At 43.8% G+C, this 21,679-nt stretch overlaps 1 protein-coding gene across 2 annotated transcripts in view; it reads left to right on the forward strand.

The window, feature by feature from the left end:
* Positions 1-8,247: 8,247 nt before the first annotated feature.
* Positions 8,248-21,679, forward strand: part of LOC146063668 (saccharopine dehydrogenase-like oxidoreductase) — a 47,798-nt gene continuing 34,366 nt past the window's right edge. Inside the window, exons 1-4 of one of the 2 annotated variants that reach the window (XM_083176254.1) lie at positions 8,250-8,562; positions 10,736-10,845; positions 14,063-14,143; positions 15,353-15,482. In XM_083176254.1, the coding sequence (XP_083032380.1) occupies positions 8,361-8,562; positions 10,736-10,845; positions 14,063-14,143; positions 15,353-15,482 (523 nt within the window). In that variant the 5' untranslated portion in view covers positions 8,250-8,360. Of the gene's footprint in view, positions 8,563-10,735; positions 10,846-14,062; positions 14,144-15,352; positions 15,483-21,679 lie in introns of both variants that reach the window. The other variant, XM_083176255.1, reaches the window with a different exon arrangement.

Genomic DNA, 21,679 nt, shown 5'->3' on the forward strand with positions numbered 1-21,679 from the left:
TAGAGAGAAAACTGCTTTTGTTCCCCGTCTGCAAACTGGTAGGTAACTAGCCTAACCATTTGCAGTATTAACTTTTTTATATTCTGTGTTGTTATTTTTTGGGGGGGGGGGGGGGGGGTATGCGCTGTATTGTGTGTGTGTTTGTATATGTGTGTGTGTGTATGTATGTGTGTGTGCGCCATATTATCTGTGTAGGGAGGACCTATGCAATGTACTATATTGGGGGCCTATGTGCTGCACTATTTGAGTGGGGGGACCTATGTAATGTATGTTATTGGGGGGCCTATGTGCTGTACTATTTGAGTGGGGGGACCTATGTATGTTATTGGGAGCCTATGTGCTGCACTATTTGAGTGGGGGGACCTATGTAATGTATGTTATTGGGGGCCTATGTGCTGTACTATTTGAGTGGGGGGACCTATGTAATGTATGTTATTGGGGGCCTATGTGCTGTACTATTTGAGTGGGGGGACCTATGTAATGTATGTTATTGGGGGCCTATGTGCTGCACTATTTGAGTGGGGGGACCTATGTTATGTATGTTATTGGGGGCCTATGTGCTGTACTATTTGAGTGGGGGGACCTATGTAATGTATGTTATTGGGGGCCTATGTGCTGTACTATTTGAGTTGGGGGGACCTATGTAATGTATGTTATTGGGGGCCTATGTAATGTATTATATTGGGGGCCTATGTGCTGTACTATTATCTGAGTGGGGGACCTATGTAATGTATTATATGGGAGGGCAAAGGCGAATCTAAGGGGTGCACCGGACCACCTAGTCTTAAGGTGTGTACAGACGGCAGATATGCCATGCTATGTGAGTCCCGATACGATCAGCTGGTATCCGGACTCGCATCGCACGGCATGCGGCAGGGGCACAATTTAGACTATATAGTGCAGATCTGCCTGCCCTCACTATATCGCTGCAGATTTGTGCTCACTTGGGAGCGCGCATCGGCAGCGCATCGGGCTCGTTAGCCCTAAAAAGCCACCAATCAACATGCGATATGGCTTCCGATGTTCACTAAATCGGGAACATCGGAATCCATATCGCCCCCGTGTGTACACACCATAAGGAATTGCTTGTTGCCAAGGAGGATGTCTCACGCCGCTGAACGCACCTAATTGAAATAAATGACAGCCGGGCAGAGAGCGCTGTGCGCTGCCCGGCTGTAGTCTAAGCAGTGGCATCGATATTTTCAGTTTTCCCTCTGGACTGCCGGCAGCCAATCAGGAGCGGCATTGGTGGTACTGGTAGTTGCTCCTGATTGGTTGCCGGACCTCAGTGCGAGAACTGAAAATATCGATGTTACTGCTTAGACTACAGCCGGGCAGCGCACAGCGCTCTCTGCCCGGCTGTCATTTATTTCAATTAGGTGAGTCCAGCGGCGTGAGACATCCCCCTTGGCAACAAGCAATTCCTTAGATTAAACAGCCGTCTCTCTGCCCGGCTGTCATTTCTTTAGGTGCATCCAGTAGTATGACATCCTCCTTGGCAATTAGCAATTTCCTCCCCACCTTGGCAACGAGCAATTCCCTCCCCCAATGGGCATTACGTTGTGGTCTAAAGTGTAATACCACGCACAATTTTGTGATGCCACGCCTCCGTCCCATGAGGCCACGCCCCATTTTCGCAGCCCTTAGTTGTGGGTTTGGATTTGGGAACAGCCATTACCATATTTCTACATTCACCTATTGGGGGGGGGGGCGTACGCCCCTATGTGCTGTACTAGTATCTGAGTGGGGGACCTATGTGCTGTATTATGTGTGGGGACCTACATGCTATACTATTATCTGTGTGTGGAGGACCTATGTGCTGTATTATATGTGGGGGGACATACGTGCTGTACTATTATCTGTGTGTGGAGGACCTATGTGTTGTAATATCTGGGGGGGTGGTATTTGCTGTATTATCTATGGGACCTATGTGCTTTTATATCAACGTGGGGGATTTATGGATCAAATGTCACACACCTGTGATTTTGGGCCAATTTTGCCCGATTATCGGCCCAAAGTGCAGAAATCAGATGAAATTGGCCCAAAATTCTATAGTGTATAGCCACTCCTCTCTGGTCAGATGGCCACGCCCCTTGGTGGGCCCCTGTGAGTGCATTTCCCTGGTGGGCCCTTCGTGCCCCAGTCCGACACTGCCCTTGGTACCCGCTGGGCTCGAGGCGAACGCCTAGGTTGTCTAGCGGGAAATCCAGTTATGAGTAGGCATGGGGATCATTGCATCTTATAACCAATGTGCCCCGCACCTTAATGGCTCTGAGCCTTGAAAGGAGATTTTGTCATATTTTGATCAAAACAATTGAGCTTGCAGCCCACATCAAGGGACCCCAAAGTTCTGAAAGTCCCTAGCACAGATATGCTCTGTGATTACATTGCAGTAATATGTACTCTCTACCCAGATGCGGAGGGGAATATGTATAAAAATATAGTTGATATGTGTTGATATGAGCGGTCACCGTGCCAATCTGTCGTGATACATACCTGATCCTTGCCTGAAACTTACCTGATCACCGCTGATCACCGCTGGTAGCGTGCTGCCAGCAGCTGGATACTTCCTGGATCTTGTGATCTTGTGACTTCTGTGTGTGTGCTGCTGCTGCAGTGTCATAGAGTCACAGATCGTGACAGAGAGTGACAGAGAGTGACAGAGAGTGACAGAGAGTGATAGAGAGTGATAGAGAGTGCTATATTTTGTGTCTGCTGCACCCCCTTTTGTGCTGATCACTATATCTGAGGTGATCAGCAACTTTTTGGGGGTGCAGAGGTTTTTTTTTTTATATATATACCTGTCAGTTGCAGCAAAGGTTGTGCTGCCTGTGCAACTGACTGCTGCCCCCCCCCCCCCCCCCCTGCTGCCCCCCCCTTTTGTGCTGATTGTGCTGATTAATTAACTGATCAGCAACTTTTTGGGGGTCCAGGGTTTTTTTTTTTTATATATATATATACCTTTCAGTTGCACCAAAGGTTGTGCTGCGTGTGCAACTGACTGCTGCCCCCCCTGCTGCCCCCCCTTTTGTGCTGGTCAGTTTAAATTAATTAATCAGCAACTTTTTGGGGGTCCAGGGTTTTTTTTTTATATATATATATATATATATATATATATATACCCTGTCAGGTTGTATGTCTGCTGCCCCTCACTGCTAATCAGTGGTGCATCACTGCATCACTGATCTGCAGTTTTTTTTTTTGGAGAGTGCAGTGGGGTTTTGTTTTTACACCCACGTTGCTTGTGTGGGTGTCCTGTGGCCGCTGATCAGTGACGTACAATCACTGAACAGCATTTTTGGCACAGGTTGATATTTTTTTTTCTGCAGTTTTTTTTAAATAGTTTTTTTTTGTTTTTACACCCACGTTGTTTTTGTGGGTGTCCTGTTGCCTTTGAGCGCTGTTCAGTGACGGACGTTACTGACCAACATCTGTGCTCAATTTTTGGCGCAGGACCTTTTTTTTTTTTTAACCCCTTCAATTTTTTTTTTTTTTTATTGGGATCAAATTCCTGTATAAAGTATTTTTTTTTCTGCACTACATACACACTACACACTACATACCCCCCGTGTTGAAATAAAGTTTGTACCCCCCCCCTACACTATACACGTGTTGAAACATTACACTTACAGAAACACAAAAATAAAAATGGCATCCCAAATGTCATCCCAAATGTCATCCCAGTCATCCAGAAGAATGTATTCAGCGGAGGAGGCATATGCCATGCTTGCCTCTGACTCTGACACAGCCAGTGATGCAAGCGGGGAATTTGAAGGATTCGCCTTAAGCTCCTCTTCCTCCTCTGCTGATGAGGGACCCCCTCAAAGACGCCCCCGTAGAGCAGCTGAGACCCCCCCCCAAATGATTGATCCCGTATGGACCCCACCACCAGACAATTTTGAGCCCCAGGTTCCTGAGTTTTTGGCCATCCCAGGAATCCAATTTGATTCAGCAGGTCTCAGAGAAATTGACTTTTTCAAATTATTTTTCTCTGATGATTTTATAAATTTAATGGTGGACCAAAGTAATTTATATGCCCAGCAGTTTATTGCTCAAAACCCCACGTCATCATTTGCTAGGTGGACCCCTGTAGATGCAGTAGAGATGATGACGTTTTGGGGTCTGGTGTTACATATGGGCATAGTAAAAAAGCCAGAAATTAGGCAATATTGGAGTACAGATGTTCTGTACAGCACCCCATTTTACCGTATGGCCATGACTCGGGCTCGTTTTGAGATAATCCTTAAATTTTTACATTACACCGATAATACACTGTGCCCACCCAGAGATGATCCCACCTTTGACCGGCTATTCAAAGTCAGGCCGGTCATTGATCATTTCAGTGCCAAATTTGCAGAGATGTACATCCCTGAAAAATTTATTTGTATTGACGAGTCCCTTATACATTTTAAAGGAAGGGTTAAATTCCGCCAGTACCTTCCCAGTAAGAGGGCAAGGTATGGCCTAAAAATGTATAAGCTGTGTGAAAGCACCTCAGGGTACACCCACAGGTTTAGGGTATATGAAGGGAAGGATTCAAGAATTGAACCGCCAGAATGCCCCCCCTCCCTCGTAGGTGTTAGTGGAAAAATTGTCTGGGATTTAGTGCACCCCTTCCTGGATAAAGGTTATCACTTCTATGTGGATAACTTTTACACTAGCATCCCCCTGTTTAAGGCCCTTGGTTCAAGAGGTACAGCAGCTTGCGGTACTGTGCGTAAGAACCAAAGAGGCCTCCCAAAAACGCACATTGCCCAAGTAATGAGAAGGGGTGAAAGCAGGGGAATATGCACCGAAAATATGTTGTTGGTCAAATATAAGGACAAGAGGGGATGTCCTTATACTGACAACAATTCATGGAGACAGTACCACCTCCATCCCTGTACGAGGTACCAGTACCCACACCTCAAAACCTAATTGTATCCTAGATTACAATAGGTACATGGGCGGAGTGGATCTTTCAGATCAGGTACTGAAGCCGTACAGTGCCCTGCGGAAAACAAAAATCTGGTACAAGAAGCTGGCCGTGTATATCATCCAGATGGCACTGTATAACGCTTACGTGCTATTCCGTTCTACCAGCCAGAGGGGGACATTTATGCACTTTCAAGAGGAAGTCATAAAGGGCCTAATATTTGGGAACCAGCAGGCAGAGGGCCCCAGTACTTCTAGTACTGGCCCCCGTATTGTACCAGGGCAGCATTTTCCTAACGAAATCCCCTCCACTGCAAGAAAGGGCAGGACACAAAAAAGGTGCAAAGTTTGCTATAAAAAGGGAATAAGAAAGGAAACTATTTTCCACTGTGAAACTTGCCCCGACAAACCCGGCCTATGTATAAAGGAGTGTTTTAAAATATACCACACATCTATGGATTATTAGGTTCATCATTTCACCGTGCTTCGGGGGTCTTGCTAATGCCACATAGCACCCACCATTCATTCCACCAGAATCTGAGCGGCAAAATCCAAAAATCACTCCTTCCATTCTGAGTCCTGCCATGCACCCAACTGGTATTTTTTGGTCACATATGAGGCATTGCCATACTCGGGAGAAATTGGGGCACAGATTTTGGGGTGCTTTTTCTCCTTCATACCTTCTGAAAATGAAAAATTTTGAGCCAGAACTGCATTTTTGTGTAAAAAAAAATTAATTTTTCATTTTCACTGCCCAGTTGTATCAAAATTGGTGAAACCCCTGGGGGTTTGAAATGTACACTATACCCCTAGATGAATTCCCTGAGGGGTGTAGTTTGCAAAATGGGGTCACTTGTGGGTGGCTTCCACTGTATTGGTGCTTTGGGGGTCTTGCTAATGCGACATAGCACCCACCAACATTCCACCAGAATCTGTGCTGCAAAATCCAAAAATCACTCCTTCCCTTCTGAGTCCTGCCATGCACCCAAATGGTATTTTTTGGTCACATGTGAGGCATTGCCATACTCGGGAGAAATTGGGGCACAGATTTTGGGGTGCTTTGTCTCCTTCATTCCTTGTGAAAATTAAAAATTTTGAGCCAGAACTGCATTTTTGTGTAAAAAATGTAATTTTTCATTTGCACAGCCCAGTTGTATCAAAATTGGTGAAACCCCTGGGGGTTTGAAATGTACACTATACCCCTAGATGAATTCCCTGAGGGGTGTAGTTTGCAAAATGGGGTCACTTGTGGGGGGGTTCCACTGTATGGGTGCTTGGGGGGTCTTGCTAATGCGACATAGCACCCACCAACATTCCACCAGAATCTGAGCTGCAAAATCCAAAAATCACTCCTTTCCTTCTGAGTCCTGCCATGCACCCAAATGGTATTTTTTGGTCACATGTGAGGCATTGCCGTACTCGGGAGAAATTGGGGCACAGATTTTGGGGTGCTTTTTCTCCTTCATACCTTCTGAAAATGAAAAATTTTGAGCCAGAACTGCATTTTTGTGTAAAAAAATGTAATTTTTCATTTTCACTGCCCAGTTGTATCAAAATTGGTGAAACCCCTGGGGGTTTGAAATGTACACTATACCCCTAGATGAATTCCCTGAGGGGTGTAGTTTGCAAAATGGGGTCACTTGTGGGGGGGTTCCACTGTATTGGTGCTTGGGGGGTCTTGCTAATGCGACATAGCACCCACCAACATTCCACCAGAATCTGAGCTGCAAAATCCAAAAATCACTCCTTCCCTTCTGAGTCCTGCCATGCACCCAAATGGTATTTTTTGGTCACATGTGAGGCATTGCCGTACTCGGGAGAAATTGGGGCACAGCTTTTGGGGTGCTTTTTCTCCTTCATACCTTCTGAAAATGAAAAATTTTGAGCCAGAACTGCATTTTTGTGTAAAAAAATGTAATTTTTCATTTTCACTGCCCAGTTGTATCAAAATTGGTGAAACCCCTGGGGGTTTGAAATGTACACTATACCCCTAGATGAATTCCCTGAGGGGTGTAGTTTGCAAAATGGGGTCACTTGTGGGGGGGTTCCTAAATTTTAGCATCTTATGGTGCCTAGAAACCTACATGGTGCCTAAAAAATAATCTCATAAAAAGGAGGCTCCAAAATCAAGTAGGTGCTCCTTCTATTATGAAGCCTGTGGTTTGGTCAACGTGCACACTAGGGCCACATATAGGATATTTATGAAAACAAATGAATTGGGGGAATCAATTTTTAGTCACATTTCTCTAGTAAAATCTACTGTGTTCCTTAGAAAAATGTATTAAAATTGCAAATCTGCAAAAAAAATGACATTTTGAAATTTCACCTACACTTTGTTTTAATTCCTGTGAAACACCTAAAGGGTTAACAAACTTCCAAAATGCTGTTTTGAATACTGTGAGGGGTGCAGTTTTTGAAATGGCATCATTTATGGGGGTGTCTCACATACAAGTCCCTCAAAGTCACATCAGAACTGAACTGGTCCCTAAAAAAATCAGTGTTTGAAATTTTCTTGAAAATTTGAGAATTTGCTATTCATATTGTAAGCCTCCTAGTGTCCCAAAAAATTTAAAGGAAGTTGAAATAATGATGGAAACATAAAGTAGACATATGGTCTATGTTAGTTATTAACTATTTTGAGTGGTATGATTATTTGTCTCACAAGCAGAAAATTTAACATTTTGCAAATTGCTAAATTTTCCATTTTTTTACGACATTTTGGTATTTTTCACAAAAAAACACAGACTGTATCGACCCAAATTTACCACTAATTTGAAGTACAATGTGTCACGAGAAAACAATCTCAAAATCACTGGGATAAGTAAAAGCAAAAAAAAGTTATCCCCACTTAAGTGATACATGTCAGATTTGAAAAAAAGGGCTCTGTCAGGAAGGCAAAAACTGGCTGTGTCAGGAAGGGGTTAAATCCTTCATCAGAGAATTAATCCTTCATCCAAACCGGTAAGAGCCGCTACTGCACTTAACCCTTAAGGGATGTGTCTTTCCCGTCCTGCACCCCAGAGAAATGTCACAAGTTTGCTGGGACAGTACCCTCCCGACATCGAAATGGGAGGGGCTTATATGAAGGTGGGCGAGGCTTCACACACAGTGGGCGCTTTTGGAGAAAGACTGGTGCGACTTGCATTACTGTTTATGTTGCAAGCAGTCAGTGTAAGCATCGGCCACGCGCATTTACGTGATACTTTCTATTGATATTATATTCTGCTCATAGCTTACAATAGAGGTGTCGGGAAGCGAAAACAAATTGAACGACTTGTTAGCAGCCCCGCCCCCTGTTAGTCAGGTGCTTGTTACAGAGCAGTGATGCCGGGCCCGCCCCTCCACAGCGACCCAGCCTAGGCTATAGCCGCCTCCTGCCGTCTCTTCCTGTCAGTCATCCTCTCCCTGCTTCTCCTTGCGCTCATCGTTCAGGCTGCTCAGTCACTATGGCGACCGGAGCTGCATTCCGCCCCTACCATATAATCATATTCGGGGCTTCGGAGTTCACGGGGCAGTTCGTGGTGGAGGAAGTAGCGCGGGTGGCAGATGGCATGGATATCAGGGGCCAGGAGCTGAACTGGGCTATAGCCGGCCGTGGTAGACAGATAGATCTGGAGGAGGTGCTGCTGAGAGCCATGGACATCCTGGGTGAGAGCTGCTGCAGTGACATGACAGTAATAATGGGTTCTGGGCTCGGGCATGTAATTACTAATATGCACCTGAGTGCATGGTGTGTGCGCCCTTACTATATACCTGAGTACATATGGGGGTATATCATTACTACCATATACTTGAGCACATGGTGTGTGTGGGCATGTCATTATTACCATACAGTATACCTGAGTGCATAGTGCTTGTGTGGGAATATCATTACTACCATATACCTGGGCGCACGGTGTGTGTGTGGGCATGTCATTACTACCATATACCTAACGCATGGTGTGTGTGGGGACATGTCATTACTGCCAGGTAGGTACCTGTGCACACAGGCGTACCTATATATTCCTGGGCCCCATAGCAAAAGTTTGTAAGGGCCCCCTATTTAGCAACTGATGGTGATAAATGTATGTAAAACATATTACTAGACAGCAAAGATGGGCCCCCTTCAGCTCTGGGCCCCTTGCACCTATGGTAGTTACGCCCTTGCCTGAGCACATGGCGTGTGCGGGCATGTCATTACTTGCACCCGAATACTTGGTGTGTGTGCGCGCATGTTATTACTACTATACACCTGAGCGCATGGTGTATGTGCGCCCATGACAATACTACCATGTATGTACCTGAGCGCACGGTGTGTGTGTGTGTGTGTGTGTGCAAACTTGTCCTTACTACCATATACCGGAGAGCATGGTTTGGGTGACAGGCTCCTTCGTGCTGTGGATGGAATACCACCCACAGAGCAATCAGAAGAGTGTGATGGTTGGGAATGTCCCAAGGTGATAACAGGATTTCCAGATTTGTCCGAAAGTGTATAATGTTATATCATGCATGTAATTGTCTGCATGTATTAGCAGCAGCCTGTCAGCCCTGTGCACCTCTGCACAAGTTTTATTCCAGTTAGTTTAATGCTGTTCTGGATCTATATGTTTAGATTTTTGTATATGGTTTACTTAAGCCCCGTACACACGGGGGAGATATATTGCTCAGCGTCTCCTGTTCATCAGCGACCAGAGATGGTCGCTGATGAAAAAGAAACTGCCGGGGGGAGCCTGGCAGTGGAAATCAGCTGGTCGCAGGAGCATGTTCCTGTGACCAGCGATCACTACAGGGGTAAAAACGGGAGCGTGCACCCGGCGATATATCGCCTGTGCACACTCCCATCGCGGGCAATATGGTCGCTTAGCGACCATATTTCCCACGATATTACAGAAAATCGCCCCCATGTGTACGCACCTTTATCCTCTCCTCTCAGAATATACTTTATTATTATTATTATTCATTCTTTGACAGTAAAGCTACAATTAGGTACACACCTGGTTGGCTTATCTGCCAACCAGGCTAATAATGTCGCATCTTTTGTCTCAACTGGGAGGGCATTTAAATGTGCCTGCCAAGTTGAGATGTCAGCTACTGCAACAGGTTTACCCTTAAGGTGCCCACACATTTTTTAAAATAATATGGCCATTTCCAACCAATTATTTAAAAACGTACCATGTGTGGCCTTGATGACGATCCAGTGTGGGTGTCCGCGGATTTGTTAATCACGCCTGCTGATCCCTTTAGCAGTTGTTGAGATGAACGAGCTGTCATGCACAATTATGCCCTCATCGTTCAATGTTTAAGCATGATGAATGATGTGGCCATGTCCCGGCAACTCCGTTGCACCCCCGCCGCTGGCAGACGGAGAAAGAGGCCGACGTCGAAAACTCATCATTTTTCATATGAATAGGTTGGCCGCTGATTGGCTAAGAGAGCGCCCTATTCAAATGAGTAGTATTGTAATCTCCTACCCGTCTTCGGCCTCTGTTTACCCAATCGTTCTGTTTGTGGCCATGATCAGCTGTTCTGGATTTCAAGGGATATTGCATAGCTATCAGATTGGATCAGCTATCTATCAGTGTGTGAGCACCTTTACACACAGCATGATGGGCCAATATATCTGTAACTATATTGGCCATCGCCTGTGCTACAAGCGCAATGTGATATGTCTGTGTACAATTTATTTACAGACATATCTGTGGTACATGGCTGCTAACATGCTCATCACTTATTGTCAGTCTGATTAAACAGATAATATATTGCTCAGTGTGTACCCAGCTTAAGTATTATTTAATTCAGTACCAGTTGCAGCTGAAATATTTTTCTTGTTGTTTGTTCTTAGATAAGCCACATCTGATACACATCTTGTTATACATATGTGACGTTAATGATCCCTCCTCCCTTGCTGAAATGTGCAAGAATGCCTTCGTTGTTCTCGACTGTGTGGGGCCAGTAAGTATTGTACAGCTACACAAAGCAAATAAATATATGCACATGAATTGGTCTGTGCTAAAGAACATGAATACTGTACTCTGGCCTAAATTGTTTTCTTCCATTGAAAAAGTCCTGCTTCAGGAGGAAACACGTTTGGACAGTCACCCCACCCCCCATATCAGCCATCATAACCTTTTTACTTACCTACTGCATATTTGTATATTGGTATGTATAATAAACTGTGCTTTTATTTAAAAGCAACAGTAGTCAGTAATCATTGAGTCACCTTCCCTCCCACTTGCACTGCATGGATACTTCAACTACAGAGTGAGATTCACTGATACATCAATACTATACGGTAAGCTACTACTACCTTCTCTGCACAACACTTGCATATCCTGATTCCTGCTATTGTCTTTGGAGGTACATGCACCCAATCCAGGGTTTGATGTGAGGGAACCATGTCACCGAACCACCACCTGTAGCCTGCCAGACATAAGGCATTGCCACTCCGTGTGACAGGTTACTATACTATCGCCCACAGTTGGCAATCCCTCTCCAGATGGCCACCATCAACATACAGCCTACAGTTATTGCTCCCAGTCCACACACTATTTCCTAACACCCAGCCTACAGTTATTGCTCCCAGCTCCCCACCATCAGTTCACTTCCACCATAAAACATTTACTCTAACCGACTGATCCCACTCTAACCCCAGAGTGCCAACACTCCCCACTCCTATTGTTTCTTCCATAAAATATAGCTGAATGTAATTTCATATAGCATGCCAAAAATTCAGTTTAATTTATTTTTGTTAATATTATACCCTCTCCCTACAACGTAATACTTTATGGACCAATTTGGCCACTGTCATGGATGGGACAAGTTATAACATACAGTATCTATCTAGTTTTGTTAAATGTTTCACACAAGGAAAAATCTAGGCTTAGTTTTTAGGTAGTAAATAAAATTCTGCGATTTACCCAAAAGTATTGAAAATGTAGTTGTCCTGTACGGGACAAGCCAAGCCCATCATCCTTTTCCAAGCCCATCATCCTTTTGTAAAAAAAACGTCTGTGATAATTCTCCTCAACTCCAAATTAAGGAGCCTATTCTGATTAATTCGGTCCTCCGTGCATTCGCGTGGAGGACCGATGTTTAGTCTCTGCGCAGGCGCGATTCTGTACATGTGCAGACACACGGTGCTCGCACCCACGGCAAACTTTCGGTTCGCCGGGTGCTAGAGGATGATGTCACTGAATGATATATTTTAGTGTGTATGCACCAGATCACTTGCACGGTTATTCTCATGCATTGCTAATTGTAGTGCTCAAGAAGCACAACTTTAAGCATTTTGAGGCCAGCTATCTTCCAATCCCTGACCCACAGCCAATGTCCAATTCTGGAAATAGACACTGTGCACATTCTCAGTGGCAGACTCCTCAGAAAAGTCTTTCATAGTCTGTTCTACTTGCGAGTTACACTTAGTACACAGCAGGGATATAAAAAAAAAAGTGCATTTGGAACTGTGCAAAGTAACACTATTCTATGGCTGGATGACAGACACTACTACAGCTTTTGACTCACTGCAGCATTGCAGATGTGTACAGTTATGTTTATTGAGTCATGGAGTTTTGCAATACGTTTTACAGAGATTATTTCTGCCAGGACAAAAGTCTACTATTTATCTGGTCTATCTTTTGTAATTATTGATAATGAAGTCCTATTTTATATTGTAACTTGTTACATAATCCTTTAATGAACACATGTTCATTTTCAGAAGGATTAGCTGTACAGGTTGTCTCCCATATGCAAACGCTTGGGGTATTCTGGATATCATATTTTTCTGTATTTTGGAATATTGTCCTACTATAATGAGATATATCTTGAGTATGAGTTTTACACATAATGCATTTGTTTTGTACATACCTTCTACACAGCCTTAAGGACATTTTATGCAAGATTTTTAATTTTGTACATTCAAAGTTGATCATTGTATACATGTCTCAGTTTTGTGTAAAAAATAAATTAAAAAAAAGCAGTATTTCGGATTTGTTTTATTTGGGAACCTAAACCTGTACTTCAGAGTACTCAACCCACCCAAATTAGCCTTTGTTTTTTATTCATCTTGCTTTTTATTTCTATTGCAATAGGTCTGTCTCCTATAAAACAAGCAGACATTGGTGCCCAACTATTTGGTTACCCTACATAGGGGGAAATTTACTAAGATGTGTATTCTACATCACATGGGATGTTGCTATGGGCAACCAATCAGAATTTACTTCTTATTTCTTTAACACCCTCTAGAAGATAGTAGACAGGATCTGATTGGTTGCCCATATCAACATCACATGTGAAGTAGAATACACATCTTAGTAAATTTCCCCCATAGTGTTTTAAATCAAACTGTTACTATTCACATCTTTGGCTTTTAAAGGACATTTATCATGAAATATAAAATAAAATACAGAATAAATGTAAACTTTTTTGGTACTTATGTAGTATCTGGGCTGCCGATTTTTTGATTGTATGCCTTAAGTTAAGGCATACAATCAGATGCGATGCGATGCGATATCGCATCGCATCGCATCGCATCCGATATCGGATGCGATGACCCGATTTTTCCATAGGAATCAATGTTAAAATGATTCCTATGGAAAAATGGGTCCTTTTCATACCCCTACTATCCAAGTGGGCATGGAGTTGGATATAAACCTGTGGCGAGCGTAGCGAGCCACCGAGCCCGAAGCGTGGCGAGCGAAGCGAGCCCCGCGAGGGGACGGTATTCGTCCCCTCGCGGGGCTCGCTTCGCTCGCCACGCTTCGGGCTCGGTGGCTCGCTACGCTCGCCACAGGTTTATATCCAACTCCATGCCCACTTGGATAGTAGGGGTATGAAAAGGACCCATTTTTCCCATTGAATTCCATGTTAAAATGGACTCAGTCCATTTTAACATTGATTCCTATGGAAAAATCGGGTCATCGCATCGCATCGCATCGCATCGAATCGCATGGTCGCATGCGATGCGATGCGATCTCCCGATCCGACCCGATTTAGAAATCGGCAGCCCAGATACTACATAAGTACCACTTTTTTTTCACCAAGGGAATTTTGTAGCCTAGAGTTATGTAATAAAAGGTTTATATGATGAATGTGTTTTATTTGTGTGAATTAATGTTGTGCTATATACAGTTGATGGCTTTGGTATTAATAATATGACATTTGTGCTTATTAGTACAGGTTTTATGGTGAACCAGTGGTGAAGGCTTGTATTGAAAATGGAACACACTATGTGGATATCAGTGGAGAACCCCAAGTAAGTTTGTCCACAGCTTCTGCTTCTGTGCTCGAAGGTTTAGGTCCATATTCAATTAGTCTTTTCTGACTGATTTAGGTTGGAAGGGATTCTTACCTATTCAATCTTGGCTGCTTTTTTACGATAGTTCGGAATACTATGAACTTTCGGACACCAGGTGGATTGGTGGAATATCTGCGAATCCATCTACTTTTGACAGAAACGCGGCCAAATACAACAGGTTTTGGCCCTGTTTCTGGCAATTTCAATCCACCATGAAAAGATGTTGGATTGAGGCAGGGAAGACGGTGCCAGGAGCAGCTCACCCGGTGTCATCCTCCCACGTCCTGGCCACCAGCCGGGTGAGCGCAGGTCACCCGGAACTGTCCCGGCTCCCGCCACCAACAGGTTGCATTTAATAAAAGTTAATTTTGAAACGATCATTTGATCATCAGTACGCCCTAAAAGATACTTGTTTTTTTCTTTGTGGGTGTTTTTAGGTCTGTGAACAAGTAGTGGGTATCACCTCCCAGATAAATATTAGGGAAGAATATGTCTCCTTAATTTTGTGAATAGGAGGGGGAGGGGGATCTTATCAAAGTGATATCTGGTACTGGTGCGGGAATTTTCTCTTGTGGTGTTTAGCTGCCTCCCAGATGCCTACAGCCGACACGCTCACCTGGTCCCGGCGCCGGCTGGGTGAGCATTAATGAGCGGGCAAATCCGACATTCGGGTTTGGCCGCTGCATTGAATAGTGGATCCATTCCGACAAAGGAATGTCGGAATGGATCCACCTCTAATTGAATATACCCCTTAAGTCTTTTCCTGTGTTTCAATAAAATATTATAATTGTATTCATTAACCTGTGGGATTTATTGCTTGAAAATTACGGTAGCCGAAAAAAGAAGAAAAAATATTAATATACCTGCATAATTTATACCTATGTTAAACCTATTCTTATTATAGTAGTGCAATGACATCCTAGTCCCAGCAAATTACGAATTTGCACTAAGACTTGCAGCGGCAGATAATGGAACAGGAGGTGGGGCTCACCTAGAAATCTTACTTTTTTATCCCAAAATGTATTCTAAGACTATTCTAATGTATGTATTCTAAGAGACACCATTTTTGTTTCTTGAAAGAAATGTTCTGTTGAGTAGCAATAGTAATTTCACAATACTTTCCTTTTATTACGGCAGAGCTTTATGAACTGTTTTTCCTCTCCACAGTTCCTTGAATCGATGGTATTGAAGTACGACAGCCAGGCAGCCGATAAAGGAGTGTATATTGTCGGGAGCTGTGGCTTTGACTCCATTCCAGCTGATTTAGGGGTTATGTTTACTAGAAACAGCATAAAAGGTATATATATATATTTTTTTGTGGTTTTATGTAGAATCCTTAAAGATTGAGACTGGTATCCTATTAGTCATGGTTAGTTACTAGTGCAGATGTGTTGCCCTGATGCTATCCTGTTAGCACTGACTGCCGACACTTACCGGGAGTTTTGTTAACTAAATACCTTTATAAGTGTACCTAAAAGCTGCCATAAGTACAAGTGAAAATACATATGTGGCTTTCACAGAACCTATGTATTTTTGACTGGAAAACGGGGTTCTTTGCAGAAGACCATAGGATAGGAAAATGCAAAAAGAAAGTGGTGGTACACTATTGGGCTCTAAGAGGATACCTGCCTAAATGGTGTTTAACATTTTATAGATTGAATAGGCCCTACTAATTCTGTGAATTACTGGCTTTATTCCAGAGTGACGCCTTATTTGCCAGCTTTGTATACACAACCAAAGCTTGTGGTTGTGGATGAGTAAGGAATGTGACCAGTGTTAAGTTTAGTATTCGACTTCGTTTAAAGAAGGAAAAGAATTTGCACGGTGGATGCACTCCAGAAAGAATGGTTTGTTTCGTTATTTAAAACTTAACGTTTATTATTTTATTTCTATAAAATATGTAGAGAGGAACCAGATATCTGCGTTCTTTGTAGTTTGTGGAACTACAGGTCTGGGTCCACTCCGCTTTTATGTGAAATTGTTAAGGGGTTAAAATTTAGACATACAGGTCACACATACATATAAAGTGAAGTGCTTGTGCACTATTAAAGTAGGAAAGTGTGTTATCAGGGTTAAAAGTGTTCGCTGGACATGTTACTATGTTCTAATATTTTACTGTATAGAGAGTGTCTTTTGTTTTTATTGTCGAGAGCAAGGAGTTGTATGGGTATTAGATTAACAACTGTTTTGTCTTGACTCTCGAATACTTAGGTTTGGATATGAAGCAGTTTATTATTGCTTGGATGAGGTATCGATTTTCTAATAGTATCAGATATATTGGATTTTGTTGTTCACTCTTTTTTGCCCTCTTTTTCACAATGTATGTGGTGGTGATGTCACTCTGTGTCTTTTGTGACACTCTATCCGACTGATTGGTACTTTCTGGGCTGCAGTTATATTTGCACTGAATATATTTAAGCACCTTTTTTTAATTATTTAAGCCTTATTTTGCATAGTATTTGTCACTGTCTGATGTTCTTTTTGGTGTGACATACATGGGTTGTGTTCTCCTGTAATTAGCTTTTTGTGACACTTCGTGACACTTTATCCAAAAAGAACATCAGACAGTGACAAATACTATGCAAAATAAGGCTTAAATAATTAATGCAACTGATGCAGGGCGCAGCTACGATGACGTCTGCCTCTGTCACCGGAGCCGGGCCGCCGGAGCCTGCAGCACGGGGTGTGTGGTGGGAGCTTATTTAGGTAAGTGCTTTTCATTCACTTAATTGTTCTCTGACGAAGGAAATAAATCTTCCGAAACTGTTAGACCTACTGTGCACGGCTCCAGTTTTCATTTCTGATTGTTGCCAAGTCCCTCATCGGAGTGCCGCCAGCAGCCGTGACCAACCCTATACATACCCTCCTTTGGAAGGCACCGGGGGCAATTGCTACTTGTTGTTTGGAGTGCCGGATACAAACATTTGCTTTATATACCTGTCGGGGTCCCTGACAGCTTTTTCAAGGCACCCATCACCTTTTATGGACCAGAGCTACCTCACTTCATCACCACGGGTGTTATCACATTCATTCTCCGGCTAAATTAGATGGATTCACAGACCGCCAGCGGGTTTTCAAAAATTCAACTGAATCCGGCCGACACCCTAACGTTTTCAGGATCTGATGCGGATACAATATTATTTTCGCAGAACCTAGCAACCACTTGTGGTGAGGAAACGCCAGAAAGACTGTTTACTCAATTATTACGGTTCAAAAAACGTGAAATCGATTTCTTGCTACATGGGATAACATTGTCGGACTATTACAGGGAGCATCATATACCTAGAGGCTTCAGAATCAAAAATATACCGACCATTGGCCGCCACAACTTAGAATTCTGTCGACGTTGGGTGGCTATCCTTAATAAGGCTTCTTTTGACCTTATGCTACTCGTCATTGAGGAGTCTAGTAGGGAGCTAAGAATCGCCAAAGAAAAAATCACCCAATTTGAGGCTACACACCTTGCAACCATTTCCAACGATAAATCTGACGATTGGATACAGAAATTACACGATCAAGTCAGCAAGTACCAAGCCGACCTCATCAAGTTTAAACGGGACAAAGTACAAACTGTACAAAGAGACTATCAAGAGAATAAGGTGTATGAATGGGTGTACAACCCCACTGGTAGGGGTCAGCAATACCGTGAGCGCAGACGCAACAGGCCTTGGAGACAGCGTAACCTTGATACTGAGACATCTGCAACCTCCTCTGCTAGTGAAACTGAGCAGTCAAAAAACTCGCAGGCTACCGCTGCCCGAAAACCTCCCCTGGGGGCGAAAACCCGGACACGTCCAGGAACCTTAGAGCCAGGACTCGGAGAGGGGGGCAGTGGCAAAGAGACACGAAGAGGAGGGAAAGGACAGAGACATTAGTGTTTAACCTTTCGTCCAGGACCCTTTCTGAGGCAGAAATGTCGGTGCTCAACCGTGGTCTCTCTTTCGTGCCTACCAACCAGCATGATGCGTTCACGAGCAAAGTCGAATTACATCGTTTTGGCCGCACGCTCAGACTTAAAGAACATTTTGGTGAATCTATATCTCTACCAAGTTCACTACCTCCTGCTATCCGCACAAAATCTGCCTTTGACCCCCCATCGACCAGTGCTGCTTTGAGAAGCTACAATAAAATCTTGGACAAAAAAGCTTGTTCTAAGGATAATGACAGCACCATTGCACAGAAAAATATGACAAACGTTGAACTTAAAGCCCTTAACAGCCTCAGCAAGTATGACGATATTATTATCAGACCTGCTGATAAGGGGGGGGGCAGTAGTGGTTTTGGACCTGGACTTTTATGTTGATGACATATACAAACAGCTGGCGGATGACACAGTGTACCGCAGACTTGAAAAAGACCCGACTTCGGAGTTCAAAAAAGAACTTGATGGTATACTTACCTCGGCCGTTGAAAACAACATCATATCCAAATACTGTAAAGAGGCCCTCACGGTTGCCAACCCTACCATTCCCCTGTTGTATACCATTCCCAAACTCCACAAAAACCCTACCCAGCCCCCCGGGCGTCCGATCATATCCGCCCGGGGCTCTATGTATTATTCAATCTCTCAGTACTTGGACGCCTTCCTCCAACCAGTGGTCCAGGAGCAGACAGCATACCTTAAAGATACCACCAACCTGATCTTAAAACTACAAGCATTACCTACTTTACCTCCACAAAGCACTCTCTGCACAATGGATGTGGTGAGCTTGTATACCAACATCCCCCATCACAGAGGTATACAGGCCACCCGACGACTTATCACTGGAAGCAGCAAATACAAGGGACCTGACATCCAATTCTACCTTGAACTACTAGAACTCACGCTGACCCGCAATTACTTTATTTTCAACGGGGCATTCTACCTGCAGCTGAAGGGCTGCGCGATGGGCAGTTGTGTGGCCCCTACTTATGCTAACGCATTTATGTTCGAGGTTGAGAGGGACCTCATCCTGTCCCAACCACGGATTGCTGAGCATATAGCGTTGTACCTTAGGTACATTGATGATGTCCTACTCGTATGGACAGGACCCCCTGAACTTCTTACAAGTACCCTCACTGAGCTCAATGACCTTGATCACAACATCAAATTTACTACGGAATGCAGTACTACGTCTGTGCATTATCTGGACGTTTGCATTAACATTTCCCCTACTGGGATCACCACCTCTTTGTATCAGAAACCCACTGATCGCAACAATCTTCTCCAGGCATCGAGTCATCACCCTCCATCCCTTAAGAGAGGTCTCCCATTCTCACAATTCTTGCGCGTCAGACGCATATGCAGCTCAGACGCAGATGCGTCTGATAAAATGGAAATCATGATGAAAAAATTCATACTCAGGGGTTATGACGTTGCACAGCTACGTTTGGCTAAGGAGCGGGCACTGAATATCTCTAGGAACGAGACATTGCTGCCTAGAGCCAAGAAAACCATCCCTGAGGGTCGCATTCCTTTTATTAATACCTTCACGACGTACAGTTCAGAGATTGTCAACACAGCCAAAACCTTTTGGCCCCTGGTTTCACAGGATCCCGATCTTCCCCAGCTCCGGTCTTCTAGACTGCTTCCCTGCTATAAAAGAGGTCGTAATCTACGGGACTACCTCGTCAAAAGTGATGTTACTGGGATGCGCAAACCCAGCACACACTTTCTTACAAAAAAACCTGGCAACTACAGATGTGCCAACTGCACCACATGCCGTTTTTTGACTCCTGGTAACTCATTCAAGCATCCGACTACAGGAGCTACCATCATGCTTAGACAGACTTTCTCCTGTAGCAGTCGGTTCGTTGTTTATGCCATCCAGTTCCCCTGTGGCTTATTGTACGTGGGAAAGACCACCCGTATGTTTAAGGAGCGGATGGCTGCCCACCGTTCGTCCATCAAGCTGGCCCTTGAAGGAGCTGTCTCTGATCAACCAGTCGCACGGCATTTCAAGGAACACCGACATACGTTACCTTCACTGAAATACTGGATGCTTGAACAAGTTTCCCCGCTCAGAAGAGGAGGTGACCGTAATAAACTGTTACTTCAAAGAGAATCAGCGTGGATTTACAAATTGAACACTTTATCGCCAATGGGTCTTAATGAATACCTTTCATTGAACTGCTTTTTGTGAATACATTTTCGTGCATTTATCTCTCTCCGCTTATCTCTCTCTTCCTAATACCATTGATTATGTCCCCCCATGTGGCTCAGTCGTTGATTTTCTGTCTCTTTGAACTGGTACAGCATTGCCCATTCATGATCCCCTATCATGTTTTGTTACCATTTACTGCATTATTGTTACTTGTTGTCTCCTCATGTGTATCCCTCTATTTACCCGTCTTTTTCTTCACTTTTTTTGTTTATGCAGGTCTCCATGGCAACCCGTTCTGGCTGATGCAGGGCGCAGCTACGATGACGTCTGCCTCTGTCACCGGAGCCGGGCCGCCGGAGCCTGCAGCACGGGGTGTGTGGTGGGAGCTTATTTAGGTAAGTGCTTTTCATTCACTTAATTGTTCTCTGACGAAGGAAATAAATCTTCCGAAACTGTTAGACCTACTGTGCACGGCTCCAGTTTTCATTTCTGATTGTTGCCAAGTCCCTCATCGGAGTGCCGCCAGCAGCCGTGACCAACCCTATACATACCCTCCTTTGGAAGGCACCGGGGGCAATTGCTACTTCTTGTTTGGAGTGCCGGATACAAACATTTGCTTTATAAGAATTTATTCATATAAAAAAAGGCATAAATAACATGATTAAAAATATACATAGTGTATCTATCGATTGTGTATATGGTAAATTATCCAATAAAAAAAACATTTAAGCTAAGTTTCTTATTAAAGAGGATAGTTTATGTGTGTGTGTGTGTGTGTGTGTATGTGTGTATGTATGTATGTATATGTGTATATATATATATATCAAATAACAGTGCGCAAATGGTCAATTAATTATAGAAAGTCTCTGACAATGAGAGCTAGATCACACAAGTTCCCACTCTAAGTCACTTCAACTTTTTTTCAGAGGGAAACGGATAGTAGTGAACAAAATTTGTCCAGTCAATAGAATGCACTCAGTTCTTTAAAAAACCGGCTGCTCCGTCTTCAACCCACAAAGGGTGTCCTGTATCCCACAGGTAACCAAATCTACAACAAAAAAAACGGGCGCTTCATAGTGCGATTATCAGATGTGCAAAAGATATTTATTTGTTTAAAAAGAATCCACCACAAAGGTCGGGGTGACGTACCACATGTGGCGGTATACAATCACCGCCGAAGATAAAGCATAAAATCGGATAAGATTGGTGCGCAGCACCAGGTTACCACTGCCGGAGCGGTCACTCTCGCCTGGGCTCCACAGTCTGAACGTCGTGTATATATATATAATCAGGCGTGGTACATAATTTGTAATGGTTAAACATAGAAAGAGAGTGATTCTATAGACATACTGTACTTCCAAGCCCCCCCCCCCTTCAAACACTGCTTTGGCATCCAGCATAGGGTGGCTAT

The sequence above is a fragment of the Crinia signifera genome, chromosome 3, assembly GCF_055691185.1.
Source record: "Crinia signifera chromosome 3, ASM5569118v1, whole genome shotgun sequence".
In the NCBI taxonomy this organism is placed as follows: domain Eukaryota; kingdom Metazoa; phylum Chordata; class Amphibia; order Anura; family Myobatrachidae; genus Crinia; species Crinia signifera.